The sequence below is a fragment of the Chiloscyllium punctatum genome, chromosome 20 (assembly GCF_047496795.1).
Source record: "Chiloscyllium punctatum isolate Juve2018m chromosome 20, sChiPun1.3, whole genome shotgun sequence".
NCBI classification, from domain to species: Eukaryota; Metazoa; Chordata; class Chondrichthyes; order Orectolobiformes; family Hemiscylliidae; genus Chiloscyllium; species Chiloscyllium punctatum.
Window position 1 is genome coordinate 19,299,139 of NC_092758.1, and position 19,588 is coordinate 19,318,726.

The following is a 19,588-nucleotide window of genomic DNA, read 5'->3' on the forward strand; positions in this document are numbered from 1 at the left end:
GAAAAGATGTCATCTATTTACCCTATCCACACCCCTCATGATTTTATAAACCTCTATAAGGTCACCCCTTAGGCTCCAACACTCCAGGGAAAACAGCCCCAGTCTATTCAGCCTCTCCCTATAGCTCAATTCCCCCAACCCTGGCAACATCCTTGTAAATCTTTTCTGAATCCTTTCAAGTTTCACAACACCCTGCCGATAGGAAGGAGACCAGAGCTACACATATTTCAAGTGGCCTAACCAATGTCCTGTACATCCACAACATGACCTCCCAACTTCTATACTCAATGCTCTGAGCAATAAAGGAAAGCATACCAAACGTCTTCATCACTATCCTATCTACCTGCGACTCTACTTTCAAAGAACTATGAACCTACACTCCAAGGTCTCTTCGTTCAGCAACACTCCCCCAGGGCCTTACCATGAAGTATATACGTCCTGCTCTGATTTGTTTTTCCAAAATGCAGCACCTTGCACTTATCTAAATTAAACTCCATCTGCCACTCCTCAGTCCATTGGTCCATCTGATCAGAATCCCGTTATACTCTGAGGTAATTTACTTCGCTGTCCACTACACCTCCAATTTTGGTGTCATCTACATGCTTACTAACTATACCAGTGTTCACATCCAAATCATTTGTATAAATAATGAAAAGTAGTGGACCCAGCACTGATCCTTGTGGCATTCCACTGGTCACAGGCCTCCATTCTGAAAACCACCCTCCATCACCACCCACCATTTTAAACCTTCGAGTTCATGAGATCTAAGGCTGCTAACCAGTCTAGCATGAGGAGCCTTGTCAAATGCCTTATTGAAGTCCATATAGATCACATCTACTGCTCTGTCCTCATCAATCCTCTTTGTTACTTCTTCAAAAAACTCAAATCAAGTTTGTGAGACATGATTTCCCATGCACAAAGCCATGCTGACTGTCCCTAATCAGTCCCTGCCTTTCCAAATACATGTAAATGCTGTCCCTCAGGATTCTTTCCAACAACTTGCCCACCACCAATGTCAGGCTCACTGGTCTATAGTTCCCTGGCTTTTCCTTACCACCTTTCTTAAATAATGGCACCACGTTAGCCAGCCTCCAGTCTTCCAGCAACTCACCTGTGTCTATCGATGATACAAATATCTCAGCAATCACTGAGATATCAGGCGCCCAGCAATCACTTCCTTAGCTTCTCACTATGTTTGAGGGTCCTGAGGATTTATCCATTTTTATGCGTTTATATTATGTTCCTTTATGTATTACCTGAAATGACATCTTTGCTGACAATACAAGAGCTATCTGCACTCTGCAAACCATAGTCAAATCAATCGGGTTCTGTCAATGTCCATCTCCAAGGAAAGGAGGCAACCCTCCCGTACATCCCCAGATTCATCAGGACCTCCAGATTCTTCTCAGCAAAGCAAGGTGCTAACATTCCTTTATTAGCATCTCCTCATCAATCCTTCACATGCTGTATCTGTAAGTCCAATCATTAACTGGCAATGTTTGACCTGCTACACAGCTGGGTTTGATGTGGTGTCGCTGGCAGGAAATCCAGAGGATTCCAGCAGTGGTAAGCGCTTCCTCCATCTGTGAGTGCAGGATAGTGAGGTATCAGTGCCATGGAAGTGCAGTTCATAGTTAATGAGGTGCAATAAAACTCACTTGAGCTCACAAAAAGAAACCTTTCATGAAACTTCCTGAATTGACACAGCAAGCGTTTGGGAAAATTTGGGTCTTTGTGTCTGTCTTCAGAAAAGGTGACAATGAAATTAAGGTTGTAAAATCAGTGAGGGAGTAGAGAAACTTTGGTGAAAGTGGATTCTGTATTAACCATGAAAGTGAAATTGCACATAGCCTTGAAAACAATTAAAATCAGAAGGCTGCGGGTAGAAAGCTGGGAGAAGGTCTAATCAGATTGCTGCTTCAAAGAGCTGGGACAGCATAATGAAAAAAATGGTCTCCTTCCAGCTTCCTCTTGCCCTTTCTTTTATTTATCGTTCAAATGTCCTGTTACTTTAGAACATGTCCCTTCTTCCTCCTATCACTTGTCTCCTTTGATTCTGTCCCCCATCTGTCATGTCACGTAACCTACAATGTTTTATATTCTGTCCACACCTTGTCTCTCCACATTCTCCATGCTCTTCAATGTTGTCACCCTCTCCCAACATCTCTCATGACCTGTTGACTACTATCTTATTTATCCGAGAGTCAGCCCCTTATCTCCTCGTTTATTTTCAGTTCCAAGAAGAGTGAGAAGTTACTGCTCTGCAGTTTCATTTTTTCTTAAATCCAAGCTATTGAAACTTCAGTGAAATAACCACAACATAGTGAAGATCTGTAGTCAAAATAAAACCACATTTTGTTGAATTTAATACAAAATTAAAAGAGAAACACTTTCTGTACAAACTCATACAGCAGAACAATATATTAAACACTGGCTGCACAAATAAAATACAGTCATCACATTTACTGAAATGGGGGAAAAGATGTTTACAGAGAATAACATGGAGGAATATGCATATGCTACAACTTCAGTTTCCTAAGTCAAAACCACTTTACAGTGTAATTATTTCATTGCAATATTCATGTAAGCAATCTGCACACACCATTAAGTTGATTGTTATTCAGCATAACCTTAAATAAGGCTCTTTTTGATGTAGCAGATTTTGCGTGCCATCATAAAATTAGGCCTTATACTAAAAGACACAGTTTCTAAGTTGCTTATCTGTAACCTTTTAGACCAATAACTAAGTTTATACTCTTGGGCCAGAAAATCATTCAAGCTCAAATGAAGACCACTTGCTCTTCAATGCCACTTAACCCCTTATTGGCTGAATTGTTTGATTGGAACAGAGGAAGAAAACAGTGAATGGTTTAACATTAGCGTGTTACAAAGATTTGATTGCTTGAGAAAGACTATCAGTAGGATTTCACTGTTACTGATTGATTGTGCAGATGTAACATAAACAGCTCTTGGTTCAATCGTTAATAAGTTGAAGCTTCTAGTAATGGCATCAGGATACCATAGACAATATTAAATGAGCACTTCTGTTCAATCTGGATTCCAGACAGGATTTTATTTTGCAATGTATCGATGGAATTCTCATCAATATCTCTTCCAATATTTGGACAATACAAATGAGAACCACCCTTTTTACTCATAATATGACACATACCAAGAAGCTCATCAAAAAGGATGAGTCTTTGGCCTATGGACCTCTAAGGTAGCCTAAAGATGTTGATCCAGCACCACTAAGTGTGATAATCATTCAGTCATCCTAATGTGATACTTAGATGTGTAGATGTAGCTCGCTCTTCAGTGCAAAGATCCAATCAGGCAAAGGAGAAAGCATTGCAGATTTTTATTATTTTGTTTTTGTTCTGCAAAGAAATCTATATTTAAATAAATTCACATCGGATATTTGACAATGAGCTATTGTTTTTCTTGTTTGGGAACAACTGCCCTTGGCATAGAATGACGAAAAGGTAGGCTTGGACCATGACTACTCTTGACATTTCTTGAATGGATGGGATTCAAGAACTTTGCACCAACATCAATTCTCACTCAATACAATATGCAGAAATAAGTTTGCATCACCCCAACCGTCTGCTCTGTGATTAGTTCTTCATGTAATTATAACTCTTTCCTAAATAAAGAAATCTGCCAAAGGTTGTAAAATGTCTTCATAACTTGGTTATTTGCATAAGAGAATCAGGGCACATCTTCTGGAAAAAAGATGTTGGGCATAAATCAATTTGCATTGTGAAATTGCTTTTTCTTTGGAAATTGTAAAGTTTGTCTTTACATTTGTCTGTGTTTATCACAGACTGAATTATTAGCCTTTCTTTTAAACATGTGTTTAAATAAATGTAAAGAATGTTAGGGAATAGAATATTTCCCTTTATGTAGGCAACAAGGAATTAGCAATGATCTATTCCCTGGCCAAATATAGCAGGGCTTGCTTCAGAATAAAACTCATTGCCTCTGACAAGAAAGGTGATGTCCATTTCACATAAAATAACAAGTCTATAAACAGCTGCAATGATATTCACCCCTTCCCACAACATGCTGAATTCACTCTGTTGTTAGTAAAACATAACAAGAATCAAGTTACTTTTCATTGTATTTTCAGACGTGCACAACAACTAATGGCATGCCTAATGCAAATATCCATTAGCAAACAGAGAATATACAGACAGCATCCACAGTATCTCATTCATTCAATACTTTTATGGTTGGGACGAGTTTATATAGTTTTTATCACTAAAAAGACTAGATTTGTACAATCTCACGAACATTACACTCATAAAAGTGACACCAATGTAATTGTTCTCCCACTGTCTTTATATCAGTCTTTATTGTGACATTTCTTCTGAATTCACCAACAGCCACCAAGTGTCACCTCAGAGCTGTAGCCTTATGAATGCAATGGCAAGCTGTTGCTGCAGCATTTATACCATGGTAGGGCTGTCAGCTTGGGGCACTGTTAAATGGCCTACTGTCCAGAGGGTATTTAAAATCAACCCTCGATTCATACCCATAATAAAGTCATTACAGTGATCTTAGAGTAGGCAGTAAGTGGGTGTTAGCAGGCTTGACCTGACAAAGTGCATGATTAAAATATGAAGAAGTCTCTGCATTAAAACATCACCTCCTCACAGCTGCCATAGTCACTCTCCATCAGATCAGAGTCCTCATAACATGTTGGCATGATCAGACGGGGCACCACTGCTTGTGGGGGCATGGGCTCGCATTCTGCGTAGGATGGCTGGGCAACGCTGAGACGAACATGAACCTTCTGGTAGCCCGGCTGCATGGGAACGCCTGGGGCCTGCGCTTTCAGCAGCTCTGCTGGGTAGTAGCTGATGGCCGTGTACTCATTCTGACAGCGAGACGGCAATAAGGCCACGGGATGACCATCGGGGAAGTCTTCCAAGACCTGATCGCTATACTGTGGGGCTAGGGGAGCCCGCTTGCTGCGTGGTGAATAATGATCCAGTGGGAATGGGAAGCCATCATATCTGTCTAAGTGTTCATTGCCCATTGGAGGTGGGAGATTCTCTTCGATTGCTTCATACCGGGAATATTCCGGCATCCTTGGCGAGTGAGACTGAGGCTGGGGTGGCCAGACTGGAGGATCACCATGGTAGACTGAAAATTAAAAAGCAATGTTAAAAGAATCTTGAGGAAACATTAAACTTTCAAATCAATAATCAAGAAGCATCTTCAAGAGGAAGGGCCAGGGTTTTTCTTTCGCTACGTATTTTCTATTTTCCATCCAGTTAGATCCAGCTGCCATTATACTCCCACCCATTCTTTATCAATTCAGGTTGATGGCGGGATGTGGATCTCTCAGTAGCACTGTACATTCTGGGTAAGGTGGTCTGTCAAAAGCTCCAGTATTAACCTGTCTTTTCCTTCCACTAGATTCCTGCTCCACTGCGTCAATTTTCAGTGCTTCCCTCTCCAGGGTTTGTCTAACCTACTTTAACCATGCTCTGGGTCCAACCATGCCCTTTTTTCCCCTAACTTCTTTCATCGTGTCCCCTTTTGATATGAGCTATCATCCCAATACAGGTGAACTACGTCCTTTTCTTCACCGTATCGTTTCATGGTTCACCTTTTTTTCTCTTTTCTCGCACATACATTGCTATCCTTTACTCAAAGAATATTGTAACCTCAGATAGTGCTATACTGCCATCTGCAGTTGATAATCTGCTTTGAATATTGCAGAATAGTGATATAAAAACTTAAAATGGTTGTCTTTAGCAGCATGCCATCTGACAAACTAACCACCTTTAATGCTAACAGGCTCATACTATCCTGTTATAGCTACAAACGCTACATCCATAGTCCCTCTCTGAAGCATCTTTTATTTTTAACTTGAATTGCCTTTTTCAATGTTTAGCATTTTTTTACATTTTCATTTTGCTTTTTTTTATGACCTTCTACTCTGATTTATTTTCTGCTGAGTAGTTTTTACTCATGGTTACAATTTGTTTCATTCTGTCGATTTATTTTACCCTTTCTTTTATTCACATTTTTAATCACTGTCTTTCACCATTCAAGCAATCCTTAAAGGAAGCTTCATTTCACCAACAGGTCCCAACCTGTAGAAAAGCACTGTGGAGCTAAAAGGAGTGTACTAACAGTGGAGTAACACCTAAAGAACGGTTGAAAGAATGTAGTTTGTTGTTAGTGCACAATGATTCAGTGAACATATCAAGTAGTGGTGACATACCTTGTTCCACATAAACCTATTTTAAAATTCATTCCTGGGATGTGGGTGTCACTGGCTAGGTCAGAATTATATTGCTCAGCCCTAATTACCCAGAGGGCATTTAAGAGGCAAACATATTGCTGTGGGTCTGCTGTCACATGCAGGCCAGACCATTAAAAGGTGACAGTTTCCTTCCCTAAAGGACATTAGTGAACCAGATGAATTTTTCTGACAATCAGAATTTCATGGTCGTCATTGGACTCTTAATTCCACAATTTTTTTAACTGAATTCAGATTCCATCATCTGCCATGGGAGAAATGAACATTACATTGGTCTTTGGATTAATATAGAAACAAATTACTGCAGATGCTGGAATCTGTACCAAAAACAAAAAGTGTTGGAATTCACAGTAGGTCAAGCAGCATCCATGAAGAGACATCAAGCTAACGTTTCAAATCTAGATAACTGCATCAGTTCTGATGAAGAGTCACCTAGACTCAAAACGTTAGCTTACTCTCTCTCTGTGTGGATGCTGCCTAACCCACTGTGAATTTCAGCATTTTTTATCCTCTGGATTAATAGTCTAGTGATAATACCACTAGGCCATTGCCTACCCTCAGGCGATATCAGTTTGGCTGGGACACAGGACCATTCAGTGACATAGATCAATTAGCATCTCAAACCTGTTCCACAATCTAACATGATGCAGCCAATCTGGATCTTAATTCCATTTACACACCCTGGCTCTGGAATCTTTAATACGCTTACCTAACAAAGATCTATCAATCTTAGTATTTGAACGCTCACTTGGTCGCCCTCAACTCCAGCTCTTTTTGCAGATATAGTGCCAGGCTTTCACTAGCCTTTGTGAAAGAATGCGTTTGGGCACCACTTTTGAATAGAGTCATCTTAACTTTGATGTTAAGCCTCTTCATTCTGGATTTACATAGCAGATCATATATCCAGTTCATCGACTCGACTGAGTTGCAAGAATTAGCCTCATCAGCACAAGTTGAAGGTGAGAAAAAAATGGACAGGGATCCCCCACTAATGCTCGTCTTTTTATGGTCCCTAGTAAATGTTGGTTGAGAACAATATTAAACTTTATGTTAAATGGCTATTTGCTCTTTTGTTCAGTCAGACAACCAGCTAATATTGATTGTCGAGGCTTACACAGGTCTAATACACATCATATTGCAGACTAATTGGCACTGGTAAAATTATGGCAATGTTACACAACAAATTAGGGTGTGTATGTTAATGATAGAAGACTACTCAAACTGTGGAATGTATACATACACCTGGTTTGTGCACAAGCTTTTTTTTGTCTTGTTAAACCACGAAATTTGGAAAAGTGAACAATCTAACAATTACTCAACAGTGATTCACAGGGTAGTAAAAGACATGAGAGACAAAGGTTAAGAAACCCAGCACAGCTTCAGTAAAGGATTCCTGAATCATACTCATTTATTTTTCTAATGAACCTTTCCTAACTTGCAGGACATTTCAAAATAGCTGCATGCCATCAGAATTCTAGGAAGTCATTTTCAATGTAGTGTCCGGGTGGTAACAAAAGATAGAAGTGGATTGTCTACTCATTGCACGATACGGACTGGGTGGGTTCTGCAATAAAGAGGTGATCTGTTTTGTTGGGTTTGGTCTCACATTGCAAATTACCTCTCACCCCTGCATCAACACAACCTTTAGTCTGATAGTTCATTTTTTGTCTCAAAATGCACCAGACAGTCCTTGACTGATGTTTCAATGCAAGGATCAATGACATGGGAACTCACTATGAATCAATCTGAATTTTGAGGAAGTAACAAGCAAGTTAATCAAAGAATAGCCTATGACTCTATAATAGCCAGTGAATATGATCTATTTGGATTTCCAGAAGACTGTTGACATAGTGTCGCAAAAGAGGAATTAAATACAATGATAAGAACTCATGGTATTAAGGGAAAGGTACTAGCATGGATAAAGGATTGGTTGACTGGCAGAAAACAGAGAGTAGGGATAAAGGAGTCTTTTTCAGGATGGCGGCTGGTGACCAGAGGAATTCCACAGGGGTCTGTGTTGGGACCATGACTATTCATGACTATACTTTAATGGTCTGGAAAAGGGAACTGAGGGGATTGTTGCTAAGTTTGCAGATGACACAAAGATAGTGGAGAGACAGGGTGGTGTTGAGGAAGCGAGGAGGCTGCAGAAGGACACGGACAGGCTTGAAGAGCGGACAAAGAAGTGGCAAATGGAATTTGATGGGGGAGGTATGAGGTTTGCACTTTCGTAGGAAAGAACAGAATCATGGATTATTTTCTAAATGGGCCATGGTTCAGAAATCTGAAGCACAAAGGGACTTGGGAGACCTAGTTCAGCATTGTCTAAAGGTTAACATGCAGGATCACCTGGCACTTGGGAAGGCAAATGCAGTGTTAGCATTAATTTCAAAACAGCTAGCACACAACAGCAGAGATGTACTGCTGATGGCTGTATAAGACCACATCTGGAATATTGTGAGCAGTTTTGGGCCCCATATCCAAGGAAGATTGGAGGAGGTCCAGAGGAGGTTTACAAGAATGATCACTGGGATGCAGGGCTTGTCATATGAGATGCAGTTGAGGACTCTGGATCTGTGCTCCACGGAATTTAGAAGGATGGGGGGGGTGGAACCTCAATTAAGTTTACAGAATACTGAGAGGTCTGGATAGAGTGGATCTGGAGAAGATGTTGTCACTAGTAGCAGAGACCAGGGTCCGAGTGCACAGCCTTAGAGTGAAGACATTCCTTTTCATCTAGTTCCTTCAGTGAAGGGGTGGTGAATCTGTGGAACTCATTGCCACAGAGGGCTGTGGAGGCCAAGTCATTGAATGTTTTGAAGACTGAAATAGACAGGTGCTTGGTCAGTAAGTGGATCAGGGATTATGAGGTCTAGACAGGAGAATGGAGTTCAGAAGTTCCTCCGGGTGCTCCGGTTTCCTCCCACAGTCCAAAGATGTGCGGGTCAGGTGCTAAGTTGCCCATAGTGTTAGGTGCATTAGTCAGAGGGAAGTGGGACTGGGTGGGGTGCTCTTCGGAGGGTCGGTGTGGACTTGTTGGGCCGAAGGGCCTGTTTCCACACTGCAGGGAATCTAATCTAATCTATATCAGCCATAATTATGGTGGAGTGGATTCAGTGGGCTGAATGACCTTATTCTGCTTCTATATCTTATGGTCTTCTGGCTAAAGGAATCATTAAGGGAATCACTATTGCCAATCAGACAAGGTTTGATCTTCAATGCATCCCAGCGTCACAGATGGGACAATTGGTCTTCAACCAATTTGATTCACTCCATGTGATATAAAAAAAAGGCTGGAGACACTCGATTCTGCAAAGGCTATGGGCCCTTACAACTTTGCAGCACTGGTACTGAGGACTTGTACTTCAGAACTAGCTGCACCTATTGTGAAGCTGTTTCAGTACTGTAACGGCACCGGCATCTTTCCTAACGAGTGAACATTGCCAAAGTATGCCCTGTGCTCAAACAGCAGGTCAAATCCAACCCAGGCGCTTGTCTTTCTATCAGTTTATTCTCAGACAACAGACCAAAGTGATGGAAGTCTTTGACACTATCAACTGGTGCTTACAAAGGAATAACCTGCTCATTGCTACTCAGTTTGGAATATGCCAGGTCTACTCTCTACAACCTCAGTCAAAGGATAAACAGAAGACTAAACTCCCGAGGTGTGGTGACAATGATTGCCTTTGACATTAGGGAAGTGTTTGATCAAGTATGGTATCAAGGAGCTCTAGCAAAGCTGGGGTTAATGGGGAAACCTTGGATGGTTGGTTTCACACTCAGCACAAAGCACAAAGTGGTTGTTGGAGGTTAATTATCTCAGCTCCAGGAGATCTCTGAGGAGAGTCCCGGGTCCAACCATCTTCTGCTGCATGATCAATAATCTTTCTTCCACAATAAGGTCAGAGATGGAGATGTTCTCTGATGTTCAAATGTTCATTACCATTTGTAGCTCCTCAGATACTGAAGCAGTGACTTGTCAAAATACAGCAGGATCTGGAGATTAGATAGACTTATGCTGCTAGGTGGCAAGTAACATTCACGACACACAAGGATCAAGCAATAATCATCTCAAGCAAGAGTCATAGAGTCATGGATAGAGTCATAGAGATGTACAGCACAGAAGTAAACCCGTCGGTCCAACTCATCCATGCCGACCAGATATTTTAATCTAATCTAGTCCCATTTCCCTCTAAACCCTTCCCATTCATATACCCATCCAGATGCCTTTTAAATGTTGCAATTGTACTTGCGTCCACCACTTCCTCTGGCAGCTCACTCCATGCATGCACCACCCTCTGCATGAAAACGTTGCCCCTTAATTTCCTTTTATATCTTTCCCCCCTCACCCTAAACCTATGGCCTCTAGTTCTGGATTCCCCCACCTCAGGGAAAATACTTTGTCTATTTATCCTATACATGCTCTTCATGATTTTATAAACCTCTGTATGGTCACCCCTCAGCTTCTAACACTCCAGGGAAAACTATCCCAGCCTATTCAGCCTCTCCCTATAGTTCAAATCTTCCAAACCCGGCAACATCCTTGTAAGTCTTTTCTGAACACTTTCAAGTTTCACAACATCTTTCTGATTTGAACGAGACCAGAATTGCATGAAATATTCTAAAAGTGGCCTAACCAATGTCCTGTACAGCCACAACACGACCAATAAAGGAAAGCATACCAACGCCTTCTTCACTATCCTATCTAATTGTGACTCTACTTTCAAGGAACTATAGACCTGCACTCCAAGGTCTCTTTGTTCAGCAACACTCCCTTTGGACATTACCATTAAGTGTATATGTCCTGCTCGGAGTTACTTTTCCAAAATGCAGCACCTCACATTTATCTAAGTTAAACTCCACCTGCCACTTCTCAGCCCATTGGCCCATCTGATCAAGATCCCATTATACTCTGAGGTAACCTTCTTCGATGTCTACTACACCTCAATTTTGGTGTCATCTGTCAATTTACTAACTATACCTCATCCAAATCATTTATATAAATGATGAAAAGTAGTGGACCCAGCACCAATCCTTATGGTACTCCAACGGTCACAGGCCTCCAGTCTGAAAACCAACCCTCCAACACCACCTCTGCCTTCTACCTTCAAGCCATCGACAGAATCCAACCATCTCCCCATGAAAATCAATAGTACTATCATCACTGAATACCCCACCATCCACAACCTGGGGGGGGGGGGGTTACTATTAACTAGAAATGGAACTGGACCAGCCAAATCAATGCAGAAAATTATACTGCAAGTGACTCCTATGTCTCTTGTCTCACTGATACCTGCCATCTTCAGCATTCATTCCCCTTACCACTGAAGCACAGTGGCAGCAGCTGGTATCCTCTACAAGATGCACTGCAGCAACTTCCAAAGGCTCCTTTGACTGCACCTTCCAAACTCCTGACCTCTGTAAGGTCAAAGGCAGCAGGTGAATGGAAACAGTTGCAAGTTCTACCTCAAGTCTCTCATCAGCCCGATCTGGAATCATTTTGTCGTCCATTCAGTGTTGCTGGGTCAAAGTTGTGGAAATCCCATCCTAACAACAGTGTGGGCATCCTAATACCACTAATGACTGCAGTGGCTCAAGAAGGTAACTCCTCACCACCTTCTCCAGGACAACTAAGGATGGCCTAGCCAGCAATGTGCACATCTCATTAATGATTTTTTTTAAACATCCACATTTTAAATCTGAATTGAACTAAAAAAGATCAAGTCATTCAGCACATTGTTGGCATCACACCTGGACAGTTTCTGATCAGCACATATCAGCTACAACTGGAGCAATTCATTGAGCTTATAGGACGCATTGCAAAGAGAATTCTAAAATAAATTTGAAATATTATACTTCGAATGTATTTTCTCCTTGGCTAAGTAGAAAAGTCCCAATGATATCAAAGTATATGGACTTTTGGGATTCATAATTGAGTACTTTGAGGCACTGAATACAAGAGAAGGGATTTATGCTGAACACTAATAAAACTCTGATTTGGCTTCATCTGGATTGCACTCAGTTGAGGTCACTACTCTTTAGGAAGACTATGAGGGCCATTCAGAGGGTACGGAAGATTTACCAGAATGGCTCCAGAGGATAAGGGGTTTTCATTCTAAAGTTCAATTGGAGAAGCTAAAGTTGGTCTCCTTGGAGCAAGGGACATTAAGCGGAGATGCAAAAAACATGTGTAAGATTATGGTTTGGATAAAGTAAACACGTTCCACTTTTAATGGTGAAAGGACCGGGAAAATAGGTCTAAGGTTTGGGGTGAGTGATGCAGAGCTGGCGATATGGACATTAACAATTCTTAGGATCCTAGAATTTCCTATCAGGGTGATGTAGGCAGAGATAATGAATGATTTCAGAAGTAAATTAGGTGGGCACTTGGGTGAAATAAACTTGCATGAGTATAAGGATAGAGTGAGGGAATTGAAATTGCTCAATGGACAACTGGTCTGGGCTTGATAGGTTGAATGGCCTCCTTCTCTAGCATAAGAGACTCATAAAAGACTGATAGACATTGAATGTTCTCACCTTCGTACTCACATTCCCAGGTTGTTTTTGGTATAGATTCATTATCCGAGTTGGAGGAGGGAGGAGGAGGAAGATTTGGTGCCACACTGCACACGACAGTTGGCCTACTTTTGCCGTGCACTGAGTTGAATGTGTTGAGGTCTGGATGTCCCTGTGATCCTTGGTATGAATTTCTGTCCAACTCATACACAGAGCCCTTGAGAATGTTGAGTGGGATGAGTGCGGACGAATGCAGATCACAATAGCTGTTCCTTGTTGTTTCACTCTTCGACAGCTCATTGCTGCCCAGAACACTCAGGGAGGCTTGCTTCTTATTTTTGTTCCTGACCTTACGGAAGATGACAAACAGTGCAACTAATATGCAGGCCACCAGCACGGCTCCTGCTATTTCGATAATTTCGTAGTGGCTGATGACTATGGGAGAGCTGTATAAGTGTTTCTCCACCGACTGATTACACAATTTGCCAGTGTACCCAGGCGTACAGTTGCAGTTAAAGAAACCAGAGAAATTCTCACAGCTCCCATTGTTTCTGCAAGGATCCTTTAGGCATTCATTGATATCCTCTTCACATCTGAGAATTCAAAGCATACAATTGTTACCTAGGGGTCCTGTAGCATAGCGTTATTGTCCCTACTCTGAACCAGGATATCCGGTTCAAGACCCACTAATGTCTTAGCATATCTAAACAGCTTGATGAAGACAACAATGGTCAGGAGCGATGAGGAAGTTGGCAGGGGTGGGGGGACAGGAAGGTGTGCCTAGCCATTGCATAGTTGGATATATTTCACAGACCCTGCCCCAATCACATCAAATGAGTGATCACCAATGGAATTTTATTCAGTTTGGTGTGGTCTGAATCCAGTTTGGAATGCGAAGCACTGGGTGAACACACATTATTCATAAGTTGGGAGAGGAAAGCGTGGCAGAGGCAGCTATGGGCAGAACTCCTTGGAACCAGAGAACAAGTACACAAGGTGACTCAGTGATCAACATTGCTGCCTCACAGCGCCAGGGACCCGGGTTCAATCCCAGCCTTGGCCAACTGTGTGCGGAGTTTGCACATTCTCCCCATGTCTGCGTGGGTTTTCTCCGGGCGCTTCAGTTTCCTCCCACAATCCAAAGATGTGCAGGTCAGGTAGATTGACCATGCTAAATTTCCCATAGTGTTCAGCGATATGTGGGTCAGGTGCATTAGTCAGGGGTAAATGTGGAGTAATAGGGTAGGGGGATGGGTCTAGGTGGGATACTGTTTGGAGAGTTGGTGTGGACTTGTTGGGCTGAATGGCCTGTTTCCATTCTGTAGGGATTCTATGATTTCTAGTCATAGTTCACTGGATAAAGATGCTGGGCCTCAGATGAAACAAGCAAGTAAAGCTTTTCTGGAGCATCAGAGCAAATAAGTTCCTGAATTTTGGGAGACACATGAGGCATTGTGAGATCATGGACAGTACATGCAGGTCTGTAATGTCTCAGGATTTTGAGCACTTGAGTTTCTCCAATGACATAATGGCTACTCTCTTGGAGAACTGTAAGATACAGGCCTCTGTTTGATCTGGTGGAGAGAGAGCTATATAGCTTTGAAGTCAGCCTGCAAACAACAAAATAAAATCAGTGTAAAGTCATGCCAATATGAGGCCACCACAACAGTGAAAACTAAATAGCGTAACTCTACAAGATTCAGTAGATGAAGTTGAGTAACGATGGATCTATTTCACAGAGAATGATTAATGATTAAAGTTAATGGAACCAGTCACTTAAGCAAGAACTGGGAAGGTATTTAGGAAGATCGTCAGCTGAGAGGTACATGATGTGAGCTCTGTATTCTGCAATCTGTTGCTGTTTCAAAGAAAAAGGAACGTGTCAATGAAGAAAGAAATATAGGATGAAAGCATAAGATGTACAACTCAAACTTGGCAATTGTTAATGTTAATAAGAAGGTGGAAGATTTACTGGATGTAGCAAAGTGTGATCAGAAATTGCTCTTTACCTTGGTCCTGAATATCCCTTGGGGCAGTTGCAGGTGTAGTTACTCTTTTGTGGGATGCAGGACCCACCATTGGTGCAGGGTTGTGAGAGACAGAGATGATTGATCAGTTCACAGTGCATACCAAGAACATTCTTCGGACATTTGCAAACATATCCTAGATTTAAGGCATAAAAAATAATTTAATAGAATCATACAGCACAGGAGCGGGTCTTCAGCCTATCAGGTCTATACCACCAAAGCTACACCAGGCCCACCACCCAGCACTAGGTCTATTGCCTTGAATGTTATAACGTTTCATGCTCTCATCCAAGTACTTTGGAAAGGTTGTGAGGTTACTCGCTTTAACTGTTCTCCCAGGCAGTGCATTCCAGACCCAACACCATCTGGATGAAAAAATATTTCAAGTCGCCTTTAAACATGGTGCCATTCTCCTTAAAATTATTCTCCTTTGTTATCGATTGTTCAACTAAGGGGAACAGCTGCTTTCTATTCATCTTGTCCATGCCCCTCATATTTTTATACACCTATATCAGGTCTCCCTCCAACCATCTCTGCACTAAAGCAAGCAACCTGAGCTTAGCCAGCCTCTCTTCACAGCTAAAGTGCTCCGTTCATGGCAACATCTTGGTGAATCTGCTCTGCATTCCCTCCAGTACAATCATATCCTTGCTGTAGCACAGAGGCCAGGACTGCACACAGTGCTCCATATGTGTCTCACCCAAAGTAATAGAACCTTTACAGTGCAGAATGAGGTCATTTGGCCCATTGAGTAGGCACCAGCGTCCTGAACAGCATCCCACCCTATCCCCATAACCCTACATTTCCCATGGCTAATTCATCTTGACTGCACATTTCTGGACAATATGGGGCAATTTATCACGGCCTATCCACCTAACCTGCACATCTTTGGACTGTGAGAGGAAACTTGAGCACCCAGAAGAAACCCACACAGACTGTCACCCAAAGCTGGAATTGAACCCAGGTCCTTGGTCCTGTAAGGCAGCAACACTAACTATTGTGCCACCCAAGTCCTACACAGTTCTAATATAACCGTCTTGCCCTTATAATCTATGCCTAGACATTTAAAGTCGAGTGCCCTGTATGCCTTCCTATCTTCTTAACCTTTAGGGATTTGTGGACAAACATCTCAAGATGCTTCTGTTCCTCTGAGCTTCCTAATGTTCTGCCATTCATTGAGTACTCTATTATTTTGTTACTTCTTCCAAACTACACCACCTCATACTTGCCAGGGTTAAATTCCATCTGCAACTGATCTGCCCATCTGACAAATCCATTTATATCCTCTTGTAAGCTTTTCAAGTGTCCTTCTACAGCCATACAATGATCTGTGCCATCATGACCTTATCCCCCTCCTTTGCCAATTTTATTCATCATTCCTCTCAAAAGCATTGACTTTTATCAGGATATGGATCAAAAAGCATTAGCTTAGCAACAGGTCTTCATGGATGAGCCAAATAATGAATGTCAACAGTTCTTTGAACAAGGACAAAGTGCACAAACACATTGGACTGTCAAGTAAGCTTAAGAATTGTCCTTTAACTCTCCTACAGCCAGAACTAAAAGCCCAGTCAAAGGTATTAATTGTGCTTTTGTCCTCAGTGTACTCACCTCCAGATGGATTTTCAGTGCACGTTCCCCCATTTTGACATGGTGCCCCTGAGCATACTTCAATAAGGGGACAACAGGCTTCGATTCCCACAGATGTTTCAACCACCACAAAGTGTTCATTTGTTTCTTCATCTTTTTTGTTATCATCCCCCTGGAATCTAATGGAGCCAAGGCAGCCTTTAAAGTCCTTGATGACTTTTTCATGGTTATTGGGTGTCAAGTGTTCCTCAAGAACTTGACCACCGAAAAACACAAAGTCACTTCTGCGACACGTCCCCGAAAGTGCAACAGAGGCTGCATGAACTGAGTCCAGCTCCAGAGTTACTGACAGTGCAGTTACCTCAACTATAACTGAATGCCACAGCCCATTGTTGACTGGTGTGCCGTTTAGTGACAAAACTCTTCTCGTTCCATCACAGACATGAGTGAATATCAGATCTCCATTGATGATCTGTAAAACATAATAAGATTTTGCTGTGAATCTGCTAGGTTTCTGGAAAGAATTATTATATCCAGTCTCTTTTTTTGATGTCTTCTGTGCCGCCGCATCAGCATTACAAATTCCATCATCTAATTTACAGCTTCATCAGTTCCTCTCTTTATTTCAGCCAAGTTCCAAAGTATTACTTAATTTCTCACAACATTTAGTCTATCTTCTACCATCAGTCATTCTCTTTAATATATCGATCTCCGTAGACTTGTTCATTCAAAGGCTATCCTTGCTAAGCTCACTTCTTTTGCCATTCTAAACTTGAACTCATCTAGCATTCTTCTTTCTGTATCCTAATCTCAGTGATTTCAGTTCATACATGCTCCCTATCTTCCCTAACCTGCAGTGGCCTGCAGTCTAGCAATTGTCTAACCCTGTAATTCTCCCACAACTTTGCACTTCTCTGATTTTGGCCTCTTGTACATGCTCAATTATTACCTGCCCTGCACCTTTGGAGACTCTGATTTCCATGACCTGGGTCCAAGGCTATAAATTCCCTCCCTCCTTTTAAAATACACTTTTAAATTCAACTCTTTGACCAAGCTGTTGTAGTACCTCCTTATGTGGCTCAGTGTCAAAACTCATCTGATAACACTCCACTGAAGTGCCTTGGGATATTTGATTGCATAAAGGCACAGGCTACAATTCAGTTATTTTCCCTATGTATGTAAAAATCTTTCTTTCTGCTGACTGTGACAATGAAGTATAACCTCCCTGCCTTTTTAATAAGATTCTATTGCAGTATTTCCCTGTCTGTCCATCATTCAGGTATCAACAGAGACCTTCTCTCATTGGTCTTGAAGTGTCAATGATCAGCTTTCTCCTTAGCCTCAGTGACTCCCCTGAGCTCAGTGGAACTTCCTGTTCACTCTATTCAGCTTCCCTTAAATGTGAATAGATTACCCCCTCTCAATCACACATTTAAGCTTCTTAACTCTGTAAATTTTACTGCCAGCAATTACATTACATAATCAGGGTTCTCAGGCACTCAATAACATAATTATTCTACTGTTTTATGTGGAAAATGTCACGAAATCGAATGCCCTGTCTTTTCAAATTACACCTAAGTGGTAATAATTAGGTGAGTTGGGCATTTGCTGGAGTTCTATATGTATCAAAATCTCAACTTAACCAAAACTGCCTTTTCTGACACACGTAAGAAAGGGCTTATGCCTGAAATGTCGCTTCTCCTCTTCCTCGGATGCTGCCTGACCCATTGTGTTTTTCCAGCACCACACTCTCGACTCTGACCTCCAGCAACTGCAGTCTTCACATTCTCCTAGCACATAAGAAGGCCTACAACTTGAATTTACTGTTTGTTTGGCCCAAAGTTGAAACAATTATTGAATCCTATGGAGACTGAAAAGGCTGTGCTTTTACCTCAAGAAGACTGGAATCAGCTCCATTGGTGTACAGCACCACTGCCTCTGACTGGACAGTCTGTAAGCGAAAACTGATTGTTGTTTTCAGTGGAACTTCTTCACCCAGGTAACGATACTTCATATAGCTGTCACCAGTGAACCTCAGAGAAGAATCTGAGACATTAAAACATCTTGTTGTAGTTTCAACTGACACAGTAATCCAGAATTTTAAATGGACTAACAAACATCACAGAGTTTGGAGATGTTGGTTTTAGCTTTGCCACAAAACACATTTATTACTGATAACTTTCATTTCTATCGTACCCATGAAAAGTACTCAAGAGTCGTAGAGTCATAGAGATGCACAGCACAGAAAACAGACCATTCAGTCCAACCCGTCCATGCTGACCAGATATCCCAACCCAACCTAGTCCCACCTGCCAGCACCTGGCCCATATCCCTCCAAACCCTTCCTATTCATATACCCACCACAATGCCTTTTAAATGTTGTTATTGCACCAGACTCCACCACTTCCTCTGGCAATTCATTCCATACACGTACCACCCTTTGTGTGAAAAAGTTGCCCCTTAGGCCTCTTTTATATATTTCCCCTCTCACCCTAAACTTATGCTCTCTGGCTCTGGACTCCTCAGCCCCAGCGAAAAGACTTTGTCTATTTATCCTCTCCATGTCCCTCATGATTTTGTAAATCTCTATAAGGTCACCCCTCAGCCTCCGACGCTCCAGGGAAAACAGCCCCAGCCTGTTCAGCCTCTCCCTATAGCTCAAATCCTCCAACCCTGGCAACAGCCTTGTAAATCTTTTCTGAACCCTTTCATGTTTCACAACATCTTTCCGACAGGAAGGAGACTAGAACTACACGCGAACAAGAGGATTCTAAAACAAATGACACTAAACCCGTTAAATATTACATCAGATGATCAAAAGCCTGGTAAAAGAGGTGGATTCTCCCAAGTGCCCTACAGGAGAAATGTGACTAAAGAGGAAGAGAATTGTTGGAGGAAAATCCAGGTTTATTTTTTAATCATTCATGCATTGTGGGCATTGCTGGTGAAGGCAACTTTTATTGATCATTCTTTAAAATCTGCAGAACTGAAGGCACAGCCAGCACTGGTGAAATGATTATAATTAAGAATGCTCAAGAGGACAAAATTAGGTGAGCACAGATATCTTGGGGAACTGTGCGGCTGAAGGAAATTTCAGAACAGGGAGAGGACAGACTATGGAGAGTTTTGGAAACATGGATGGGATTGATAAAGTCAAGGCATTGACTTGACCAGGAAC

At 41.8% G+C, this 19,588-nt stretch overlaps 1 protein-coding gene across 2 annotated transcripts in view; it reads right to left on the reverse strand.

Moving 5' to 3' along the window:
- Window positions 1-2,332: 2,332 nt before the first annotated feature.
- LOC140491952 (protocadherin Fat 1-like) overlaps window positions 2,333-19,588 on the reverse strand; it is a 157,869-nt gene continuing 140,613 nt past the window's right edge. For both annotated transcript variants that reach the window (XM_072590458.1, XM_072590457.1), the window contains exons 20-24: window positions 18,302-18,456; window positions 16,432-16,882; window positions 14,803-14,956; window positions 12,815-13,386; window positions 2,333-5,148 (exon numbers count right to left, since the gene is read on the reverse strand). In XM_072590458.1, coding sequence (XP_072446559.1) covers window positions 4,637-5,148; window positions 12,815-13,386; window positions 14,803-14,956; window positions 16,432-16,882; window positions 18,302-18,456 — 1,844 coding nt within the window. In that variant the 3' untranslated portion in view covers window positions 2,333-4,636. The remainder of the gene's footprint in view (window positions 5,149-12,814; window positions 13,387-14,802; window positions 14,957-16,431; window positions 16,883-18,301; window positions 18,457-19,588) is intronic.